The sequence below is a fragment of the Calliphora vicina genome, chromosome 5 (genome assembly GCF_958450345.1).
Source record: "Calliphora vicina chromosome 5, idCalVici1.1, whole genome shotgun sequence".
Taxonomy (NCBI): domain Eukaryota; kingdom Metazoa; phylum Arthropoda; class Insecta; order Diptera; family Calliphoridae; genus Calliphora; species Calliphora vicina.
In genome coordinates, this window is record NC_088784.1 from 53905024 (window position 1) to 53931357 (window position 26334).

General features: G+C 31.7%; 1 protein-coding gene across 3 annotated transcripts in view; it reads right to left on the reverse strand.

Moving 5' to 3' along the window:
* Positions 1-13408: 13408 nt before the first annotated feature.
* The window catches only part of Src42A (Tyrosine-protein kinase Src42A), a 78036-nt gene continuing 65110 nt past the window's right edge, over positions 13409-26334 (reverse strand). For 2 of the 3 annotated variants that reach the window (XM_065512475.1, XM_065512476.1), the window contains 8 exons: positions 23138-23259; positions 21319-21403; positions 20240-20318; positions 17801-17969; positions 17573-17731; positions 16967-17144; positions 14976-15142; positions 13409-14890 (listed from right to left, as the gene is read on the reverse strand). In XM_065512475.1, coding sequence (XP_065368547.1) covers positions 14682-14890; positions 14976-15142; positions 16967-17144; positions 17573-17731; positions 17801-17969; positions 20240-20318; positions 21319-21403; positions 23138-23259 — 1168 coding nt within the window. In that variant the 3' untranslated portion in view covers positions 13409-14681. The remainder of the gene's footprint in view (positions 14891-14975; positions 15143-16966; positions 17145-17572; positions 17732-17800; positions 17970-20239; positions 20319-21318; positions 21404-23137; positions 23260-26334) is intronic. The other variant, XM_065512477.1, reaches the window with a different exon arrangement.

The window sequence follows — 26334 nt, forward strand, 5'->3', positions numbered from 1 at the left end:
TCTATCTGAGCTTTTTCCATATGCCTTTAGCATATTTTGCTTCATTTTGTCCCTAATCATATCCAGTTTATCTGCTTTATTCAGTTCCAATATTTCGTGGTCAGTTAGAGATAATAATTTTCTTCCCAATCTGTAATCTGCTCCACTGGTATACATGTGGTATCCAAAGAGCGCGAAAAAGGGTGTTACTCCAGTTGCCGTATGAACTGCAGTTCTCAATGCACATTCTATTTCTGGGAGATACAAGTCCCAATCTCGGTGATCTTCTTTCAGATAAGCTCTTATGGCAGATAGTACAGATTGGTTTACTCTTTCACTGGCATTACTCTGTGGCGAATAAACTGCCGTTTTCATATGCTGTATTTTATAACATTCCATTAGATTTTCAAACGATTTCGCTATAAATTGACTACCATTGTCGCTGTGAATAATCTCGGGTACTCCAAATTTAAGAAATATCTCTCGGGTCAGGAAGTCTATAACATTATTTGTAGTGGCCTCTTTCATTGCTTTCAAAAATGTAAATTTTGTAAAGTGGTCAACAACAATGAATATGTAGCAGTTCCCTTGTTTAGATAGTGGATACTTTCCCATAAAGTCTATATACAACTTTTGGAAGGGTCTTTCGGTTAGTACCATTTGACCAATTTCAGGTCGAAGGTTCGAATTGCATGATTTACATTCTTTGCAGGTTTGACACATATTTATAAAATTTTTCACTTGTATCGACATTCTTGGCCAATAGTAAAATCGTTTTATCTTCTCTAGCGTTTTTGCTATTCCACCATGAGCATTGGTTGGCGATACATGAGCTTCTTCTATGATTGGTTGGGTTATATTCACTGGAATCCATAGTTTCCATGGGCTGTCATCAATAGTATCAAATTTAGTTTTTTTATAAATATAACCGTTTACTACCTTTAAATCTGGTAATCTTTCGGCATTTTGTTCAATCTGGGATTTCAGTTCTTTATACTCATCGCTTTCAAATTCGTTAGTTTCAAATCCTAACAAATCAGTTACGTTTATTTCATCCACATTAGGTAGTCTTGACAACATATCTGCTACTACGTTATCGGAACCTTTCCTGTGCTGAATTTCAAAGTCGTATGACTGTAATTGTAATGACCACCTAGCCAATCTACCCGTGAGTTCTTTCATCGACATCAGCCATTTCAGGCTTGCATGATCCGTTACGATAGTAAATGGCATCATCTCAATATATTGCCTAAATTTCTTCACAGCCATAACTGCTGCCAAACACTCCTTCTCAGTTACGGTGTAATTCCTCATGCGTTCAGTTTTTGGGAGTAAAAAGCAATCGGATGTTCTTCGTTATCTCCATTTACTTGGTATAATACTGCTCCGATTCCATATTCGCAAGCATCACATTGAATAAAGAATTTTTTCGAGAAATTAGCATGGCGTAATACTGGGGCTGTGGTTAAAGATTTTTTTAAAGTTTCAAATGATTTATTTGCTTCGGGACTCATTTCAAAAGTTTTTGACTTTTTCAAAGTATCTGTTAAAGGAGCGGCTATGACAGAGAAGTTTTTGATAAACCGCCGATACCACCCCGCGGTCCCCAAAAAGCTTCTTACTTCTCTAACTGACTTCGGAGTTTTTATTTCCGTTATAGCTTTTATTTTGTCCGGGTCCGTTCTCAACATTCCGTTTCCGATAATGAATCCCAAATATTTTAATTGTTTAAAGCAGAATTGAGATTTCTTTAAGCCAATTGTTAAATTTGCTTTTCTTAAACATTTCGCAACTTCCTCTAAGTAATATAGGTGTTTGTCAAAATCATTGGAAATAATCAATAAATCGTCGAGGTAAATGAAGACATTTTCTTTCAATTCTTGGGGTACAACTTTATCCATTAATCTGCATAAACGTTGCGCAGCGTTACAGAGGCCAAATGGCATGACACGAAACTGGTAAAGAGGCCTGCCAGCTACTGTAAACGCGGTATAAGGTCTACTTTTAGGTTCTAACTCTATCTGCCAAAAAGCATATTTTAAATCAACGCTACTTATAAAATAAGTTTCGTCAATTTACTGAGGATGCCATCTATATTCTGTAGTGGGTACGCATCTTTGACAGTTAGTTTGTTAAGTTTTCTTGCGTCTAAGCAAAATCTATTTTTTTCAGGTTTTCGTACAACTGTTGTCCTATTACTCCATGGGCTATCGCTTTCCTCTATTACATGGAGTACTAACATTTGATCTATTTCCTTGTAAACTATATCTTGTACTGCGGGAGAGATTGGATAGTGTCTATCCTTTACAGGTTCTGCTCCTTCTACTAATTTTATAACATGTTTTTCTAGTGACGTACAACCTAAACCTTCATTCTCAAACGTAGGAAACATTTCAATTACTTTATTCAATTTATTGCGTTCCAATTCACATAAATCATGGGGATCAGTTTTGTGGTTTTCCGTAATATAGTTAGGTATAATTTTCTCAATATCTAATTCCGCAATGCCTACTATTTCCGGAGCAAGTTCGAATGCCCTCCAGAAATCTATTCCTAAATATGCCGGTTGTTCAAGATCGGGACACAGATAAAATTCTATTGACTTAATCCTATTCTTATATTCTACTTCTAATTTTATTTTTCCTAATAATCTATGTTCCTGTCCGCTAGCGGTAGATATTAACGAAAATATAGGCACAATTGGTAATTCTAATGTATCAATAAGTTCCCTACAGCCTTGCCCTAGAATGCTCACAGATGCACCGATATCCAGAAGACCGTTCATTTTAACATTAACAATATTGAACTCAGCATATGGTCTTGGGTCTGGTGCTTTCGATCTGATTTTTTTATGGCATCGATGGCAAGTTTTCTTACTCTCTTCTTCTCGGCAAATTTCTCTCTCAATCTTTTTATTTTTCTGGATATAACTGGTGGTTTGATACATGTTCCGGGATTAAATATCTGTTCTCTTATTATTTCATAATTTCGTTTTCTCTCTTCTAAGGTATATAAATGCTTCTGTTGAGGTATAAAATAGTTATATTTTTCCCGTTGCCTTATTAAATTTATTCTTTTATTTGTTACGGGTTCATCACTGGCGGGTTTATGGTGGAACGATGGTCTCCCGCCATTCCCTCGCTCCTGGAAAAATTTCTGTTTCTACAGTTGATACAATTGGGTGAGATTACGTCCGGTTTACCACATCGATAGCAAAATATCGATCTCTCCTTGGAAGGACAATCCATAAAAACATGACCGTTTTGATGACAATTCCAGCAGGTAATTACAGATTTCGTCATTTGATTTCCAGCATTGCTCATTCTTACCGCAGCTATTTCACCCTGTTCCTTTTCTGGTGTTTGGTAGTGATCCTCATACTCTTCACACAGCTCATTTACGTACCTTGGGTAACGATTTGAAGGCACTTGTGCTGGTCTATTGTCTTTTCTGAGAAAGGTTTTTTCGGCATCAATGCAGTTTATACGCAGTTCCTCTACTGAAGACACAGTTAGTGGGAAAACTATTCTTCCTATATTTTCTCGTAAATTCTTTTTGATCATTTTGATCATTTCCGATTCTGGCATAGATATGTTTAGTCTAGACCGCAGCTGAGTCATCGTAAAGAAAAATGAATCTATTGATTCTCCAGGTAGTTGTTTCCTTTCTACTATATCCCTCATTAATTCGAAACTGGATCGGGTGGACTGGTATTGCTTTAGTAGTGCTGATTTTAGGGTTGGCCATTCGGTTACATAGTTGGTTTGAATGAATAACCAATACCACTTTTCAGCAACGCCTTTTACCAAGAGATGAAAATTGTCTAAGACTTCTTTCCACGATACTTTGTATTGGTGTTGTAGACGTTCAAGTCGGAAAACAAAATCTTCTACCGCCAGTCTGTTAACGTCCCCATCAAATTCTAATCCCCATTTATCTATAGGTGGTTTATGAAAGCTTCTTATATTATCATCGCTGTTTACAGAAGAAGCTCTAGATGATTGGGATTGAATACCTGACATTTCCATAGGCTGTTGATTCTCATATGTTTTAGATACATTCGGTAAATTTGCTTGCATCAACTTTATGTTTTCCTGTTGTGTTTTTTGAACTACTAGGCTGAGTCTGCTAATTGTAGCTGTTAAATCTGACATATTCTTCTTGATATCGGCCATCTGAGAACTGATTCCCTGATCTACCAATTTTTTTATTGAACTCTGAACCTCTAAACTACTTGTCATCATAGACTGATTACTTGTACTAGCACCTACATTATCTGCTGGTGCAGCAGGTTGGTTTGGCACATTAGGGTTACTAGATACAATAGTTTTCGACATATCTCTAAAGTATTCTTTGTTACTCTCGGCCATTTCGAAATTTATCCTGTTTTTCGATTTAGATTTAGCTTTAGGCGTATTTGGTTTATAGATCTTATACGAGACGTGTGGTGTGGACCGATTTAAATCGAATTGAACCTGGCGATTTCTTTTACGAGACCTGAATTTAGTCGAACTATCACTCATACTAGAATGACAATAACTACATACATATGGCAAAAGTTCGATACTAAGAGATCCCTGATACTAATATGCGAATAAATACTAATTAAGAATATAATAAAAGAAAATGTAATACAAAAATAGAATAATAATAAAATATACTAAAATAATAATAAAAAAAAATATTAATAATAATTAATGAATACTACACAAATAATCTAATAGATAGGCTAATAAATACTTAATTAATTACTGATCAATACATAAATAAACTATAAAAGGATAATTGAAATTTTGAGCATACAATATAATAATTAAATCTGTTTTTATATAAATTTTCTTTCTAGGTTAAGGAGTTGATGGACGGATGTGGAAGTCGTTGGAGTTAGTATTTGAATTGTTTTGTGTGGCAAGAAAACAACATTAATTTCATTTTACTGGATTCAATTTTAGTGTGACCCCACGTACTTCAACCTCTATCTAATTATCGGTGAGATTACGAGTGATTATCGATAGTATTGGAAACTACTAATCTCGTGAACATTTCTGTCACGTTAGGCTATCGTCTACTAACGATCAAACAACACTAATCATTGATTCCATTATTGAACAATTTATTTACGAATTTGAGATTTTTGGAAACAATTAATTATACAATTAGGACTATTAACATACTCTAAGCTATAGCTATTTATTTCCGTAAGTATCATCTTGTTCTAATTGATTATATTTTAGTAAAACCTGTTTTTATACATCATCTCTCTTCTTTTCTCTCCAGAGTGGCTGTTAGGGGGTAACCCTATGATGCAACATTAACATGTCAATGTGGCATCACTATGAAATACGACGCTGCATGCATCATTATCTTTAAGTCTTTTTATGTACAATTCTTATAACCGTTTTTACAGTTAGTTGTAGCAAGTCAACTCAGGCACACCTCAAGAAATTAAATTAAAGTTATGTTTTATTATTAATTAACCAAGAGTCTTTTATTCAACGTAAAAGTACAACAAAAGTGGCGACGAGGACGGTGAAATAAAAATTATACAATTTTAATTGCAAAATGCCGCAAACGACTATGTCCGACGACAAAGTTCTACAACTGTTGGAAGATCAGCAAAACGCTATGCACCAACAAACACTCTTGCTACAGCAAATGGCACAGCTATTACAGGCTCAAGGAATTGCTTCAACAAGTAATCCAGCAACGAGTACATCAAAAGCTGCACTTATGGAATCATTGGCACACTCAATGACAGACTTTGTGTATGAACCAGAAAGTGGTTTAATTTTTCAAGCTTGGTACAATAGGTATGTACATGTTTTCGAAAAGGAGGCGAATACTCTAGAGGACCATGACAAAGTCGCAGTACTTTGGCGAAAAATGTCCAACCAAGTTCATGAACGATTTTCAAACTACATTCTGCCAACGAAACCAGTCGATATGACGTTGAAAGACACTGTTGAAAAATTAAATAAACTTTTCGGCAAAGTTGAAACACAAGTTTCACAACGCTACAAATGCCTTCAACTTGCAAAGACAGACGGTGAAGATTTTAAGGAATACGCTAGCCGAGTGAATCTACAATGTGAACTCTTCAAAATGACTGATTTGAGAATAGACCAGTTCAAATGTCTGATTTTCGTATTGGGTCTTAAATCAAGTAGAGACACAGATATTCGAGTACGTTTACTAAAGATGTTAGATGAATTTTCAGAGACCACAAATCTGGATAAACTGGTAGACGAAACACAGCGTATAATGGATTTGAAATCTGACAACACAATGATTGAACATCAACCGAAAGCAGTCTGTTCCGTTAACAAAATGGAAAGCAAGAATCAGAGTCACAAACTTCCAAGGACACCATGCTGGCTTTGTGGGAACTTACACTACGTCAAATTTTGTCCCTACGTCAAACACAAATGCACCAAATGTCAACAAATTGGACATAAGGACAACTATTGCTCCAGCTCTAAAACTGTTGATACTACGAAACCTGCACAAAGCGACAACAAAAACACGTTCAGAAGAAAATCAAATTTTCGTACTAACGCCGTGTTTACGACGAAAAAGCTTCAATTCAAGGAACTTCGTAAGTATACAACTGTGACGATCAATAATAACTCTATTCGACTACAGATAGATACCGCATCGGACATTTCAATTATTTCTGTTGCAACATGGGAAACCATTGGCAAATCTAATGCCTATGAAACGGAAGATGGCGCAAGTGATGCAAATACGAACATAATTAATTTACTAGCCATGTTTGAATGCGAAGTTACGATGAATGACGTCACAGCAACAGTCAACTGCTATATCACAGATATAGAACAACTAAACATTATGGGAATTGACTGGATCCAAACTTTTGGTCTCTGGGATAAACCTATAACTACTTGGTGTAGACAAATTTCATTCGATGACGATGTTATTAAGATAATTTCTCCTGTGGATACTTCAAAGTATGCCGCACCAATCGTAGTCAGCAAGAGAAATGGCAAAATTCGCATTTGCGCAGATTACTCTACGGGACTAAATTCGATGGTTGAATCGAATCAATATCCATTGCCCACACCAGAGGAAATTCTTTCCGATTGCAACAACTGTATCATCTTTAGCCATCTGGATTTATCTGATGCATACCTTCAGGTCGAAGTGGATGATGACAGTAAGGAATTACTCACGATAAACACTCACAGAGGTTTATTCAAATTTAATCGTTTGACACCTGGCATAAAATCCGCACCAGGAGCTTTTCAAAGGATTATGGACCAACTATGCTCTGGTATATATGGTGCCAAAGCTTATATTGACGACATCATGCTCGCAAGTAAGTCAATTGTTGAACATAAATCGAATCTCAATCTGCTCTTACAGAAAATTCAAGATTTTGGATTCCGGCTCAAATTTGAAAAATGCCAATTTTACAAAGCGGAAATTAAATATCTTGGGCAGATTATAAGTAACAATGGTATTCGACCCGATCCAACAAAAATCACTGCTATTCAAAATTTGAAAATACCACAAAACATTTCGGAAGTACGTTCTCTTCTGGGTTCAATTAATCATTACGGCAAATTTGTAAGCAACATGAGGAATCTCAGGAAGCCTCTAGATGACCTATTGGGAAAAGAGAATACATTTAACTGGACTTCAGAATGTCGGGAATCATTGGATAAATTTAAACAAATTTTAACTTCAGATATGCTACTTACGCACTACAATCCGGATTTACCGATACACGTTGCTGCTGACGCATCATCGCATGGTGTAGGTGCAGTAATCTATCACACATATCCTGACAATAGCATGAAAGCTATACATCACATATCAAGATCTCTCACACCGATCATGGTTTGTGATCGGTGTGCAACGTAAATTTGCGTCCAAACAGCATCCTGTGGAAGCGTTGTACTGCAAAAATTAGTGCTAAGCCCTCCTTCTCAATTTGGCTATAGTTGCGTTCTGCTGGTGTGAGAGATCTTGATATGTGATGTATAGCTTTCATGCTATTGTCAGGATATGTGTGATAGATTACTGCACCTACACCATGCGATGATGCGTCAGCAGCAACGTGTATCGGTAAATCCGGATTGTAGTGCGTAAGTAGCATATCTGAAGTTAAAATTTGTTTAAATTTATCCAATGATTCCTGACATTCTGAAGTCCAGTTAAATGTATTCTCTTTTCCCAATAGGTCATCTAGAGGCTTCCTGAGATTCCTCATGTTGCTTACAAATTTGCCGTAATGATTAATTGAACCCAGAAGAGAACGTACTTCCGAAATGTTTTGTGGTATTTTCAAATTTTGAATAGCAGTGATTTTTGTTGGATCGGGTCGAATACCATTGTTACTTATAATCTGCCCAAGATATTTAATTTCCGCTTTGTAAAATTGGCATTTTTCAAATTTGAGCCGGAATCCAAAATCTTGAATTTTCTGTAAGAGCAGATTGAGATTCGATTTATGTTCAACAATTGACAAACCATTGCTCGCAATTTTCGGCTCAAAAAAGGGGATACCGGTTTACACAGCCAACCGTTTACAACGCTGGGCTTTGATACTATTGACCTATGACTTCGAAATTAAATACACGAACACTAAGGATTTCGGTCACGCAGATGTGTTATCTAGACTCATCAGTGATCACGAGAAACCATCCGACGAGTATATTGTGGCTTCTGTATCACTCGAAGAGGACATTCGCAACGATCTCGAAGAAGCAGTATCTACACTACCAGTAACTTTCAAGATGATAGTTAAATCTACTAAGAATAATGAAACTCTACAGACTATTATTCAGCATATGAACACCGGTTGGCCAGAAAGTAGTAAGAATATCCATCCTTCTATTCTACCATACTTTAATCGAAAGGAATCATTATCGACCGCAGACGGTTGCGTGATGTTTAACAATCGCATTGTGGTACCAGATCCGTATCGTCAAAAGATTCTCAAACAACTTCACAGAGGACATCTATCAGCAGAAAGATGTAAGTCAATTGCTCGAAGTTTCTTTTATTGGCCTTGTATTGACAAGCAAATTGAGGACTACGTCAGAAAATGTCGGAACTGTCAACAAGCCGCAAAGAATCCTGTGAAAACCAACCTTTGCTCTTGGCCAATAACATCCCGACCACTTGAACGGATTCATATTGACTACGCTGGACCACTGAGGAACAAATATTATCTAGTTGTTATAGATTCATTTTCTAAATACCCTGCAATTTACGAAACGCAGACAATGACTTCATTTGCGACAATGAAAATTATGAACGAATATTGCGCACAATTTGGAAATCCTGAACAAAGTTTCGGACAACGGGACACAGTTTTGCTCGGAACAATTCCAAAACTGGTGCAAGGAAAGAGCTATAGAACACACCAGGACAGTACGTTTCCACCCCAGCTCCAACGGTCAAGCAGAAAGATTCGTGGATACACTTAAGCGCGCTCTCAAAAAAGCAGAAGGGGAAGATACGCCTACCGCAGCACTTCAAACATTCTTGGAAGTCTATAGATCAACACCCAATCCAAACTCACCAAATGGCAAGACTCCAGCGGAATCGTTCATAGGACGAAAAATGAGAACAGTCTTCGACATCATTACAAAACCAAATGTCACCGATCGCAAAACTAATCAGCAAATGGAGAAACAATACAACACCAAACATGGTACACGTAATAGAACATTCCTCCATGGCGATCAAGTCTACGCATTGAACTTCAAGGGAAACAAGCAATACTGGGTCCCTGGCGAAATCATCGAGAAGATGGTAATGTAATTTACAACACCCTGATTGACGTCGGTAACAGGAAAATACTCGTAAGAGCACACACGGACCAACTTCGACCAAGATACGAAGAAACTGACACTACTGCATCAGGAACATCAAATCTTCCATTGGACATATTGCTTGCAGAATTCGAAATAACTCCACCATGCCAAGAGGAAACTTTTGCAACCCCTACAGCTTCACCTGACCGCACTCCAATGCGTATAACCAGCCGAAGACATCCTGTGGAACCTGTTTCCAGATCACCCCAGTTGTCTTAAGGAGGGAGATGTTAGGGGGTAACCCTATGATGCAACATTAACATGTCAATGTGGCATCACTATGAAATACGACGCTGCATGCATCATTATCTTTAAGTCTTTTTATGTACAATTCTTATAACCGTTTTTACAGTTAGTTGTAGCAAGTCAACTCAGGCACACCTCAAGAAATGAAATTAAAGTTATGTTTTATTATTAATTAACCAAGAGTCTTTTATTCAACGTAAAAGTACAACAGTGGCTATAAAAAAATATCTTACTATATTTCACGAATTTCTTTGGGCTATTGTAAAACTCTATTAGGCTATTGCCACATGTGTTGCTGACATTACATGTATTTCATCGTACACTTAGGATACATTTTGTTCCTTTAAATAAAAAGTATCATAAGTTGTTAAACATTTGATTGGGCGCCATTTCTGTTACGGTTACTTTTGGTCGATGAGCTAGACGGAATCCTCATCAACCAAAAGTAACCGTAACAAATATGCATTTCATAAATAGATATGTAAATTTATTTATAGGGTATGGACAATTTTTTGAGTTAATATTTTGAACTATTTTTAATTTTTTGTTAAAAATAAATGTGAACCTTTTTTATTTTACTTATAATTGCCAATTTTTATAATCACTTGTTGGACTTTTAAAAACCATTTACTTTATTCGAATCGGGTAAGTATTTTTTGAATTATAATCAAATATATTTTCAGCTGTATGGGGTACGGACAATTGTTCGAGTCAGTGTATATATGGACCGATTTTTGGTTATGATGTACGATTTCAAAATTGAATACGTTAACACCAAAGAATTTGAATGCGTTGATGTTGTATCAAGACTAGAAGATTGTTCAGTAAACCTTAACGATCATTTCAACTCACTTGATCATTTAACTTTTTTTAAAAACAACAAACAAATGTAAAACACAACAGTCTGTCATATCAGCACTTCAAGATGGTTGAAGCAACAACGTATTGTCAGAACTCAATCCATTTTAGTGTGGTTCAAGGTTGTCTTATATTTTATCCTTTTTGTAATTATGAAAATTTTTTTCTCAAAATTTTACGATTTTGCACCCAAATATCTGGCATCTATTCAATTGGTTAAAATCAGGGTTTCGATATTCAGCTCTAGCTACATATTTCTTACATTTGACTATGCAATAAATATGAAATTATCTCATTTCATCACAATCAGCTAATATAAATATTCATACTGTTCGTTCGTATTACTATTAAAATTGCAATGCTAGTCTGCAATTTTTAGTAGCAAACACAATCCATTGCATATCCACCAAAATATATGCTCGTGCTTTAGTAGCACACACAGTTTTTTTGTCGTGCTAATATTGCACTCCATTCGTTTTATTTTGTTGTGCTGGCAAACTTTTCTAGCAAAAATACACACTTCTGTAGTTGTGCTATAGCACAATTGACATTTCTGCAATTGATGCTATCAGTTGCTGTTCTTGATAAGTGCATAACAACATATCAGTAAACACACCCAATGTACAGTTGGGCAGAATCAAAATTTTTTTGAAATAAATCTGGCATTTCTAAACGGCTGATCTGATCAGGATAAAGTTTGACGCGGGCGTAGCCAAGGAGTATTCGAGTTTAAATTATTGAAATGGGCCCTACAAATGCCCCAGGGGCGGCGCTATGGGGGCTCAGAATAGGGTACCTTCGACATGCAAAATTTTTAAACACGTCCCATTTTTTTGTTTCCCATTCGATTTCAAAGAGTTTTATATGTTTAGAAAGCGCTCGCCTATGTCTTGAAAAAATATGCTTGCGTGTGCTATCTAACTCTTATACTTTTCGAGTTATAGGCATTTCAAAATTGAAATTTTAAAATTTTGCCATACCTTGGTCCGCTTTTTTAAAAATATAGGTCGTACTTTTGTACCGAACGGGCTCCATTTTTTTTGTTAGTTAGACAACTAAATTATCAGTAATATACAAAATACTTCAGAGTAATATCGATTATAGATCCAAAAATAAACGATTTTCAATTTAAGAATTCAAAAAATAGTAGATTTTTGCTGTTTTTTGGATGACAAGGTGACTTAACTCTTTTTTATTAAAAAAAAACTTTCTTTAAGAACATATAACAATTTGATGTTTTTCAGTAAAAAAAACATGTCCTATTTTTTGAACATGTTGCCCTTTCGTCCTGCGGAATTTGATAAAAATTTCAACTTTGGGCCCCATGTTCTAAAATCCCAAAGTTGGGATCAAAAAACGGAAAGCAGCTTTAGAAACCTTGATGTGTTCCCTATTTATCCCCAAAGTATTTTCCCAGCCCCGAAGGAAATGTAGACCCTATGGTTAAAATTGTAAAAAATACCATTTTCGGGATTTTCGCTTAAATTTTTAGGAATTGTGGGATTCCTTTTGACCTTTTGTAAAGTTTTTTTACACTTTGTAATTTGGAATGACAAATTTAAAAAACGTTGAAAATTTCATTGAGTTTTGCTAATAAATAAAGATTTTATTACATATTACATATTTATTAAGTTTCTAAAACTAAAATTTTTATCAAAATTTTAATAGGATTGCAAATACATATTAGGAACAATTTGATTTGATCCACATTTATTCCGAACATTTTTTTTTCTTGTTTAGATATTTTAATTTTTGTTCTTACAAAAAAAAATCAAGTCAATATCTCAGTTAGATTCAAAAATATTTACACTAATGAATAATCGTTATTTCGTATTACATACTTGACAATAAAATAACTAGCAGCATCCAAATAGCCAAACAACAAGAAATATCAATGCAACCATAGCAGAGCAACCAAAGAAATGTAAATTGCTGCCAGAGAAAATTGCTAGCACAACAAAACAAAAACGAATGCTGACGCGCAATATTAGTTCGGCAAAAAAGTGTGTATGCTGCTATAGTACGAACATATATTTTGGTTGTTGTGCTACAATAACGAGTTGACAACTGGTTGTATCTGCTACTAGAAGTTGCAAACTAACATTGCAATTTGTATAGTAATATATGAATAGTAACACCAAATTTATATTAGCAGAGTTATACAAAATTATAATAGTAACTATATTTTTAGTATGCAGATTGATAAAAATGTATATTTACTGCAATTGACGGCTAATATAGTAGCAATTGTAAACCCTGGTTATAATAAATAGAAAAACTATTGTAAAACCTTTAAATGTTTGTTGCGAAGATATTGTTTTTACTTTTAGGGGTTTGTTATTTTATTCAGGCGCTATTAGCTTAAGAAAACTCAACAACTTAATAGTTGATATTGATCCAAAACATGTGTAATTTGTAAAGATTGTTATTAGAATTGCCTAAATAATAATACAATGACCAAATATAGAAAAATGAATTGATTACACTTTTATTAATCGATTTTATTTGTTTTTAATATTTTGTTTAATTTATATTTTATATCAAAATTGAAATTTAAATAAATTGCTAATATATAAATGAATATGAGAATATCGTTTACTATATAAATGATGAATGTTGTATATGAATATAGTATTTTGCTTTATGTATGTATATATTTATGTATATTATATATTAATAATAATTAGAAAAAAAAGTGACTCTATAATGAAAATATATTTATATTTATTAATTAATAATAATTAATTACTATTAATGTATGTATAAATGTATACTATGTATAGTTATAAATAATACATTATTATATATATTTAATAAGACAAACAAACATAAAAAGAAAAATACAAAAAGATTTGAAAGTTGTTATCTTATTACTGTAAATTATTTATTTATTATTAAATAAATGTAAAAAGAAGAGTTTGCCTAACGAGAACATGTATTAAATAAAAATTGAAAAAAAAAACAATAACGAAAAATCGAATTACATACATTTATGAATGGGAGGGGGCGTGGCATGTCTGTTTGTGTTTTATGTATACATATGTATTATTTTGTATGTATGTATTTATTTATGTACGTATATATATAAAAAAAAATATTTAAATCTACGTTTGTATGTATGTATGCATGTGTGTTGATTATTAAATCAAAATTATATAAATTGCCATTCATTTAAATACAATTATTACATTTATATGTGATTGGTAAATATTAAACGCGGTTTGTTTTTTTGTTCTCTGTGTATGTTTAGCTTATTATTATTATTATTTTCATAAACGCTTTTGATTTTCTATTTTATATAATTCTTATTGTTTTATTTGTGTTTTCGAAAAGCGTTTTCCATACATAATTTGTATATTTCTATTTATGTATAACTAATACTAACATTTTTTTTAACTCTTGCTTAGTTCTCATCTTCTTCGTAACTATTTTCAATAACTTTACTAAGTGGTGATTAATTGGTAGTCCGTTAAAATAGTTTAGAGTTTGGAATTATATAAAATTTAACTGTGTCTTAGTTAATTGTCCATTTAGATTAGTAAATTAATTGCATATGAAATACGTGTTGTAAAAATGAAAATAAGTCTTTCACTTGTAAGTTTTCTTTAGAGCTGTTGTTGCTGTACTATTCATTGCAGTTGGTGATGTAGTTAGTTTTGCTTTTGTTATTGCTGTTGGAGATGACATCGTGGTTATGGTAGTAGTTCGTGATTTTTTGGGTGCTTGTTGTTTGGAAGCAGCATAAAGCATTTATCAGTAGGCTTGCGCTTCCTTGTAATCACTCTGGTCTGATGTAAAGAAATCCTCCAACTTCCACTGTAGAGTCTCAAATGTTGGTCGTCTCATGGGATCTTTGTGCCAGCATTCCAACATAATCTCATAAAGCCTTTGGTCGCAATTTGGCGGCTGTGGCATACGATAGCCATGCTCGACTTGAGTTAATACTTCTGCGTTCGTCATGCCTGAAAAGGTACGTAGTTGTTGATTAATCATTTTGTTTTCCCACTTTGTGGTAATCATTTTAGTAATGTTGGAGAAGAAACTTACCTGGATATGGAATACGTCCATAGGTTACTAATTCAGTAAGTAAAATGCCGAAACTCCAGACGTCTGATTTAATGGAAAACTTAGAATAGTTTGCAGCTTCTGGAGCAGTCCATTTAATGGGGAATCGAGCACCAACGCGGGCTTCATATTCATCTTCTTTAATTAGTCTTTAAAGTGAGAATAAAAGTAAAAATTATGTTTTAAATATGACCAAACAATGATATCAATGTCATATAAGTAAGTGAAATATGATGAAAGTTTTAAATAAAAACAAACTAAATATCCGGAAACATTTTTATGGTGGACAAACATACCAAGCTTCTAACTCAAACAATATTCTTTAAAACAATAATAGGATTAAAATATTTCGATCATAATATAGTAGGCTTTTGCTTCACGGCCCTTCTTAAACTATTTCATTAAAAGTATGACACACTTTTTTCATATTCTTATATATAAAACACATCTAATTTATAATTCTTTTAAGAAATTAAGAAGTCAAGATTAATTTTTGTCTACACCTTTAAAAAAGAAAATAAAAAATCAAATTAATATTGAGAAATAACAAACAGAAATTCAGAAAGCTGTAGCGGTAAAAATACACATTACGTAAGCGCTTATCTAAGCAATATTTCGTAGCAGTCATTGGTGATTCTTTCACTTATTTTCCCACTTAGATTTAACATAAAAGCGTCATAGTCTGGTGTGCTCTCGCTTAAAATGTAAACCACAATATCATTATTCAATTTACATTAAAAGCGGAGTTCTAAGCGAACTTGATGATACGCCTATAAGTTTGTAAGTTAAGGTATAGTATGATGAATACTGATTTTGTAATTGAAAAAAATATAAATTTCTGGAGGAAAAACCTTCCATTTTCATTTAAACAATAATTGAATATTGTTTAGAAGATTTAGAAAAAACAAATTGAAATTTAGTGATCGATTGATTCTTTGTTTTGATTGATACAAGTGCAGATAAATTAGATTCAAGTAAATATATCGATGATAATTATATTAATAATTTTAAAAGCATTAAAAGAGGCATCAAGAGGAAAAACTTTGTATTGTAATTACTCGTAACAACCAAAGTTTTCGACATCAACCAATTGAAAAAATTAAATTTAGCACACGTGATAACGTAACCACTAAATAAATTACATTTGAAATCTTTTATTTATTTCAAAAACTCATTTTACTTAGAATGATTCAAAACAAAAAATTTAGTTTTATTTTATTTGATGCTGTTTGATCTTACAAAACACTTGTAAGAGTAAACACGTCAAACAAATTTGTACTAAAAAAAGTGGTTACGCTTTTTTGAGCAAATATTTGGAAGAGAGTTATTTCATCAAAATATTAATGTAAAGAAGCAGATATAAATCAAAGATAAGCAATAAGAAAATTATTTGGGGTTTGGCGACATGGCGCCTTTTTTTTTGTCGATATAAGAATTTGTTGGAGATTTTGTGGCTTAAATTGGGAAGAAAATGTCTCAGAATTCTTCTCATATTCATAGGAAATATAGATCTATACAGTGAAAATACTGCTATACAAAAGATTATTGAAATAATTGCGGAACTAGCACTCATTATTAGAAACGGTTCTGAAACCAGATAACGATTTTTGGTTGTAATTGTCTCCCTCGGAACTGGTTCAAGGGAAGCAATGAAGCTATAAACATTCTTAGAAACAGTTGCACAAATAGTTCTTTCATCAGTGATTATTGTTTAAAATTGTCAGATGAGGAATATTTAGATCTAAGGCTGTCATTAAAGAATTTGAAGTGGTTCTGATTACTCTGATTACGATTTGTTTTAGAAGAAGTTGTAAATATGTATGTTCCTGGGAAAATAATAACACGACAGCTAGTAACTAATAAAAAAAACCAAATACAAATTTTAAACTAAAAATCTGTAAAACCTATATATAATAATAACAATGAGTAAATAATAAATGTAGAAGGGTTTGAATTGATTTAAAAAAACTTACCGTGCCAAACCAAAATCAGCTATTTTAACAATATTGTTATCACCCACTAAAACATTTCGCGCAGCCAAATCTCTGTGAATGTAATTTTGGGATTCCAAATAAGCCATACCAGCAGCTATTTGAGCAGCCATATCAATTAGCACCGGCATTTTAAGACTGCGACCTTTACCTGCAATAGCTAAACAAATGAAATTATACTGACAAAATTATACATGACAATGGAGTAATGAATGAAATGATATGTAGCAAAATACAAGTAGACCAGAATAAATCAATCGTATGCATTACATGTATACAAACATAATATGTATGAACATATACATATTTATTATTATGTATGTTTCGTTTCTCAGTAGAAGCAGCTCAACAAACAATGATGATTATGGACGAATGTGGACTTTTGCGGGCTTTCGTCTTTGTTTGGTAATCGAACAAAGAAACAAACAAAAAAATTAATTTTAAAGTTAATTTCGATAATACTGAAATGCTATTGGCAATATGGATGACTTGTCAAAAAATGTGAAGCATTACGAACGAATCCAAATAGGGAGATTTCTATGTACTTATTTATGTATGTTTTTGCACAAATATATAATCTAAATGTACCTTGTAAATATTCCAGTAGAGAGCCGTGCTTCATCAATTCGGTTATAATATAAATTGGTTCTTCAACGGTACATACCGCATACAATTGTATGAGTTTATTGTGTCGGAGTTTTTTCATAATTTGAGCTTCAGCTAAAAAGTCTTTTGGATCCATTGTGCCTGAAACGAAAAACAAAAGTGGAAAGATAAGAATTATATTAAGATACATGTAATAAATATATAGTTTACCTGATTTAAGAGTCTTTATAGCCACCGATGTGGTATTATTCCAAAGACCCTCCCATACCTCACCAAATTGTCCAGAACCCAATTTACGTACGAATTTAAGAGACGTTCTATCAATTTCCCACTGATCGCGAGTTCGATGTGACAATCCTTCTGTGACAGGTTTTTCAATCTATATAATAAATGTGGAAAAGGAAATTATTCAGTAAAAAGCTTTTTCATTATTTCCAAACATTATTTTAATTAATCTTTAGCATTATTATCTAAATTTAGAGGAGGAAGTATTAATGTTGTTTGTTAATGTTTTACTATTGTGCTGTTTAATTAATTAAGTTCTATGTACATTTAAATGATTTGAGAACATGTAAACGTTTCAAAGTTTTGAGGGAAAATAAAATTATGACTTGATGTAGTATGTTCGATACTTTTGAATGATAATGACCTATCAGATAACTAATTTTTATGTATTACAGTATTATTCCATGTTCTACAATTAAAACTGCAACTACTTTTGGCTAACAAATCAAAGTTATTATTTTTTTATAAAAAATTTATAAATTTGTTAAACAAACGGGAATTTCTCATTTAAAGTATTTTCTTATTTATAAAAAAGCAGATAAAATTAATTTCCATACATTTATATTATACCATAAAAATGTGGTATTCGCTTTAAAGAACTGGACAATTTTTTAAAATAAAATATTATAGTTTTTTTTTACTTTTTAAAAAACTGTATGTTAACATCACGTTTAATATATTGTATTATTTAGAGCTAGTTTCTGGAATAAAGATACTCTACATTCTTCGTTTAAACCTAGATTAAACTAAAAATTGTGTTTCTCACTTATTGTTTATTTACTATATAATCTAGGTTTAACTGAGTATCATTGGAGAGTTAAACCTAGGTATAAAACGCCAAAGCACAAACAAATGAAAAATAAAATAACCCAACATACCATTTCATAAGCAAAATGCAACTATTGTAATGGAAAAATATAGCTTGCTTATCCCCCAACAATAAATAATTTAATTATTTATCAATAATTAAATTGGGAATTTAGCACATAGAAACTAAATCTACTAAATCTTAAATTTTGTATTCCCAAAAATAACTTTCGATGATAAATATTTGGTGTAGTTTAAGAAATTGAAATAAAACAAACACATCCTACGATTCGCAGATTTTAGCATATTTGTACATGTTCCTCAAAATCACTTTTGTTTTATCCTGTTTTCACTAGATATTTTGGATAACGACGTTTCAAACGTACTTATTTTTTTTAATATAGTACCCTCGAATGAAACATAAAGACTAAATTATTTTTCAGATACTCTTATTTTTGCAAAATCTATTCAACTCTATAGGCGTACAAATGTCACGTACGATGACATGGAAATGCCCATATGTCACCAGGGTAATTATTTGTTTCGATCATTTGCAAAAAGTTTTAACCTAATATACATTAGACCAACTCTACCTCCATACAAAATTAAGTGACCTTTTCAATCTGTTCAAAAGTTGTAGTTGAGATGTAAAAAAAACCTTATGAAGCCAATGGATTGATTATCTTGTATAGTTTAGTTTATGAGATATTCGGTCTTAATATTATAAATTTATAAATTATAAAATCCACAACGTAAACCTTTTTTTAGCCCATTCTATAATTTAAGGTACATATGTAAGTATTTTTAAGTTTGCAATTTATCAATAGTATCTGGGAATTTTCAAGCGTAATACAACAAATATTTATTTGAAATAGTGGATCTGATACTAAAGAAATGGAAGCTGTTTGGACAGCAACTAGCACAATTACAGGTACTGATGGTGTTATTGGTGGTAATGGAGGTATGCATGGATGACAATAAGTTATTGTGATTTTGTGGCTGCAGATTGTGGTTACAAATAGTAAAAAAGAAAAGTTTTACAACGACAATTATACTTATTAATGTTTCAACAATCCTACCTCGAATATACCCGCAAATTGACTGGTCTTTTTTGTTACGTGTAAGTTTTTTTTTTAATTGTAATAATTATAATAACAAACATAACATTGTTAGTTAAGGGTTAGTAAAATAAATTTATAATAAGATAAATATAAAAACATAAGAATTGAATTTAATTAAAAACAATATATTTCTGTGAAATTAGATCGAGTTTAATATCCCCTCCACCAATTAGATCAATTAGATGTTAAGGAATAAAAAAATACATGTTTGCTAGGATTTAAATCATTGTCACAGCTCTATAAAATGATGGAGGGTATATCGAATGTTGATGATTTTGTTTAATATTTTATAATTTTTTTTTATTCACAATACATATTTGTATGTACGAGAATAAATGAAATGAAAATACAAAAATTTAGTTTATATTTATGTATGTATGTACGCATAATAAAGTATATATATGACTTTATATATATATATGTAAGACGATCTTACCTGTACACATGGTTTGCATAAATTAACACACAGGCCATCGGAATCCTTAGAATAGTGTTCAACCAGTTCTTGGAGAGTTCTGTAATAAGAATATTCAATCATTAATAATTTATAAGTCATTTCTAAAGTAGAGTGATTCATTTAAAGTTTTCCGAGTTTTACCCGGAATTTTTGAATTTTTTTCTTTAAAAAAAAAATCAGCCAAATAGCTCCAGCCGTTCTCACGTGATGCCATTACATACATGGACCATTTCATTTTTATATACATATATAGAAGATTGTTTGACAATTCATCATGGAAAGAATCGTATCGGAACAAAGTCTGCAAATTATTTAGCTGTATTACGAAAATCAGCGTTCTGTGAGAAAAGTTTTTCATGCACATCGTGCAACATATGGTTTTCATCATCGAGCCCACTATTGCCAAATTCATCCGCAAATTTGAGTCTCATAGACCACAGTCTACATCGATAAGCCAGCTAGCTACGATTCAAGACTTGGAAGACAGCGTAAGATCGAAAGTTATCGAAAATTGGACCTTCCGAATTGACCACTACAGTGTAGTCACGGCCAAATGTCAGAGATTGCTCTTAATAATTATTCCACCATCCAATTCTATTTTAACCGTTTTATTGAAAATTAAAAAAAACTTTAAATGGATCACCCATTGAAATATTTTCATCTTGAACACCAGCCATTGTGATTATACACTATTTTTACCATTAAACCAATAAAGATTTCGCGAAAACAAAAAAAAGATATCTTAACAAAAAGCACTATAAACATCTATTCCGAACTGTTTTTTTGGTTTGTATATCTTCGATAAATTAATAAATTATGACAAAATAATGTCCAAACTTTGACAAACTATAAACATAAACTTATATCGGACTGGACATTATCCGGTTCTACTTGTAATACGTTATTTTAACTTGTTGTTATCACAGGCGGCGGAAATATATACCTTTTGTATATACATATCATTTAGCAGTTTACTGAAAATTTATACCAAATAAACTAAATGTTATATCACTCTCTCACTAGCCGCAGGACTAGAGCGTTTTGTTTAGTAAACGTACCTGAATGTTGTGCGTCTTGCTATAAAGAAACCACCTTCGTCTAGTTGTCGAATGCGATAATGTTTCACTGTATCACCATCACGGACTAAAATAAAAAATTGGAAAAGAAAATGTTTCAATAAAATAGTATAAATACACGTAGTAAATTATATTTTAAAATTATTTTTTGAATTATTACATAGTAAAGTGAACTCAATTCAGAATAAATTCAATTCTAATAGTTCAACATTTAATATGCCATTTTAGAAGTAAATGCATAACGAGCGAAAAAAGTTTAACAAAGAATTTTTCGAAAGAAAATAAAACGTGTGTTTTTTTATTAAAATCGATCATATAGAAGACAAATTTCACACCTGATCATTTATGAATCTAAAAAAAAAATTAAAATTTTATTTTATTGATTGTAGGGTTTTTTTTAAATCATTTTTGCTTTTTCGTTAATTTAGTATTATCAACTATGATTAGTGTAAAATAGTACTGCACTATGGAATTTGTTAAGTAAAACGCGAAAGTCACAAATTAAATAATAATCTGATGATTTGTGTTTAACAATGTAGAGTATTATACAAGTAAGAAAATATAATACCCTATACTAAGTAAATGAGCAAAAACATTTTTCTTCTAAAATTTCAATAATTTATATTCGTGAGTGATTTTCAAAATGGGCCTAATATGGGAGCTTTGACCAATTATGGACCGACCACCATGAAATTAGGTCATGTTATTTATGTCTATATGAAAGTTATTTATGTTGCATTTTATGTGTATACCAACATTTTCAGGAGATTTAAGCACGTTAAAGTGATTTTCGGAAGAGGGTCTTATATGGGAGCTATGACTAATTATGGACCGATCATAATAAAATTTGGTGACAAATTTCGGGAGGACATTTGAGTGGGGGCTAGGTGAAATAATGGACCGATTTCTTCCAGTTTCATATGTACCAAATTTTATCGAAATGTCTTCAAAATTGCGACCTGTACTCTGCGCACAAGGTTTACATGGACAGCCAGCCAGCCAGACGGACGGTCTAACATCGTTTAATCAGAAAGTGAGTCGATCGGTATACTTTAAGGTGGATGTTGGAGCATAATACCCTGCCCACTATGGTGGTGTAGGGTATAAAAAATGGCATCTGCAAATTTCATATAAATATTCTTGGACCTACAAATTCTACCAATATCTATATGTCACTAATAGATATAAGACTGATTTGAATATACATATATTTAAAAATAATATTTCGATGGTCTTAGGTGGATACCTTGTAGCTCAAATTTTTTCCTTGAACACACAAGTTTTAGATCCACTAGTACAAATTTCTGATTTGAAACCCTAAAAATTCATAAAACATGAAATGGCTTCTTTAAAAATTTGGATCGACAAAAAACTAATTTCAAAAAATATTTTTTAACACGAGTTTTTGAAGAAAAACCTATGTACAAAGATATTAGCAGATTTTCACAAAAAAACTGACTTTCAGATAAAATTGGGGTTACAAAAAATCGGTAAAGTTGAGCAGAATAAACCAGCTCAACATTTAAAAAAAATCTGTATTTTTCCATTAAAAATAAAATTGGTATCATTAAAAATTAGCAAACCTAAAAATATATACATATATTTTATATTTATTCGTTTCTGTAATTTGACATAATTGAAAACTCTCCCTAATAATTCTACCTGGTTGATTGTACCATGGTTTGAATAATATTTTTGTCTTACAACGATACAACGTAGATTGTGAATTGGACAACCATATTTTGAATATAAATTGCTTATTAATTATTATTAAAAAAGAAAAATAAATAATATATCTTACCCGATAGTGAATAATCATTATGACGACTCTCAGAGTCTCTAATTAAAAATGCTCCATGCTCATTTTCTGGCAGTAATAATTTCTTTTCAGCCTCAATACGTTTAATTTTACGGAAGTACCAACTGCAATAAAGAAAGAGGAAATAAATTAGTAATATTAATCAAATGTCTGCCACTGCATAATTTTGTCAAAAGGTTAGTAAAATATCGTAAGTAAAACAACAAATATTTAGAAATGTTTCAAAGTAACACCGTTAAAAGAACTCAGTCACAATGTTGTTATAACAAAAATACTAAGTGGCCTCTTTAAAAAAATCTGATAGATGCTGGATTTTATTTTGATAGCTACATCTATAAGATATTTATGCACGTTAAGGATTGATTCTTACAGTACATGGTAGGTAGTCTTATTTTCAATCTATTTGTTAAACACTTAGTGCAAAGTTAATATCGTGCGTTTAAGTTTTTTTTTGAAAGTAGGTGATATTCGTTTTATTTTTTTTTTAAATCTAGCCAATCTTATATTATTCAGACTCAGAAAATTATAACATATTTAAAAAAAACAAATGTAAACGTATTTAAATTTTCTTGTTTATCTGCGTTAATCATAGATTTCTTTTGACTTTCAGAAAAATAATTGAACTTAATTAAGAGCTCATGCAATGTTGGTCAACAATGCTATTGATCGTTTAGAACTTTACGAGTATGTAGATATTTGCGTATGAACAGCATAATTTGTTAATTAAGTAGGAGGATACAGAAAGATTAACTGAAAGAAAAACAAATATGTACTTTCATATTTAAAATAGTTAAGTGAGTGTTACTTTACAATCAAATTTCACTTTAAAATGATTTTAGAGTTTTTGTTGATTAGAATGAAACTTTGGACAAATCAAGGGAGAAATTATTTGAGAAGTAATCTCATAATAAATGTTTTGATTTAAACTATCTAAGGTCAAAGTCACAAATGTACACACAGCCTCAAAAGTGACTAAACACCAGTGAATTCTTTGATTTTTTATGATCATGAAAATCATTATTGTCCAACTTAAATCTTTTTTTTTTTAGAACCGAATCTATTATTCAGGATTTTTATTATCTTAAAAAAAATCAAATGATTTGTGGTGTTTACTCACTTTTGAGACTGTGTGTATATCTAAAGCACTGTAGTTAACTGAAAATATGATTTAGCTGTTAATAAGAATAATTTGTGTTTAATTACAAACAATTTTTGTGTTTATTACTTATGTGGAATTTTAATTAATAATTAAATGTAAAAAAAAAAATCAAAATTCCTCTAAAAGGTGTTGGAAATTTACTAATGATTCTATAAAGAAAACTTAATTTTAAATCGTTGTGGAATTATTGTATTTTTACGTTTTGCTTCATTAGCCGCATAAATTTTACAAATGTTAATTATCTACAATTTGTGTAAAAAACAAATTATATAAAATAAAATAATAGTAGTATGTAATACGTAATTAAATAAATTTATCAGTAAAATTTGATGAGTTTACGAGCTCACTCCTAATAAGTATTGATTGTAATGCATTCATGGATGATGTGCACTTTTTGAATGGCAATAAAATAATGCACAATGACAATTGGAATGAACAAGATGGAAAATTTAAAAAATAAATATCGTTAGAAGCTAAGATAATGTTATTATTCTAATATATAAAAATCTCGTGTCACAATGTTAGTGTTTGAACTCCTCCGAAACGGCTTAACCGATTTTTATGAAATTTTGTGTGTATGTTTGGTAGGTATGAGAATAGGTCGTAAAGTATATTTCATACCGCTAGGTCATTAGGGTGACCCTATCCAGAATTTATTTTTACCATTTTTTGGCTAAAAGCTTTTTTTCGCATTTTATTTATTTGGCATTATAAAATTCCTATAACCCCAAATTTTCATCAACCGACCCTCACCCACCCGTTTTTTAGCCGAGATTTTAGGTATGAGAATAGGTCGTAAAGTATATTTCATACCGCTAGGTCATTAGGGTGACCCTATCCAGAATTTATTTTTACCATTTTTTGGCTAAAAGCTTTTTTTCGCATTTTATTTATTTGGCATTATAAAATTCCTATAACCCCAAATTTTCATCAACCGACCCTCACCCACCCGTTTTTTAGCCGAGATTTTAGTATTTTGTATGAGCAATATCCAAATATCAATATTTAACTATTTTTCTGAAATTTTGTATATATTTTTGGTAGGTACGAGAATATTATATATCATACCGCTAGGACATTAGGATGTCCCTATCCACCCATTTTTATACCCTTCACCTTCGTGAGAAGGGTATATAAGTTTGTCATTCCGTTTGTAATTTCTACATTTTTCATTTCCGACCCTATAAAGTATATATATTCTGGATCCTTATAGATAGCGGAGTCGATTAAGCCATGTCCGTCTGTCTGTCTGTCTGTTGAAATCAATTTTCTGAAGACCCCAGATATCTTCGGGATCCAAATCTTCAATAATTCTGTCAGACATGCTTTCGAGAAGTTTGCTATTTAAAATCCGCAAAATCGGTCCATAAATAACGGAGATATGAGCAAAAAACCGGGACAACCTCGATTTTTGGCCTATTTTTGATCTATATCTGGATTACTAAGTCATTAATATAGACAATATGGATAAGGCTATAGTAAGTTGGACCTACAATGGGTCAAAATCGGGAAAAATATTTTTTAACCCGAATTTTTTTTTCATCAAAAAATTTTTTTTGTCATACATTTTTTTTCCAAAAAAAAAAAAATTAAAAACTAAAAAAAAAGATTTAAAAAAAAAAATTTTAAAAAAATTTGGAAAAAACTTTTTTTAAAAAAAATTAAAAAACAATTATAAAATTAAATTGTGTTTACCTAAAAATATTTAAAAAAATTTATTTTAAAGTATAATTTGGTGAAGGGTATATAAGATTCGGCACAGCCGAATATAGCTCTCTTGTTTAAAATATTTTTCGCCAACAAATTTTGTTTGTATTTCTCTTCATTTGGCATCAAAAATACCTATAATGCCAACTTCACTTAGAATACATTCGCTATTTTTTATTTAACAACCAAAATATTCACTAGAAATAATTTGTATGGCAGAACAACGTTTGCCGGATTAGCTAGTATTAATATATAATTTGACGTAGTTATTTTAATTTCTATTCAAAATCAATGTTTAATTACGTTGAACAAC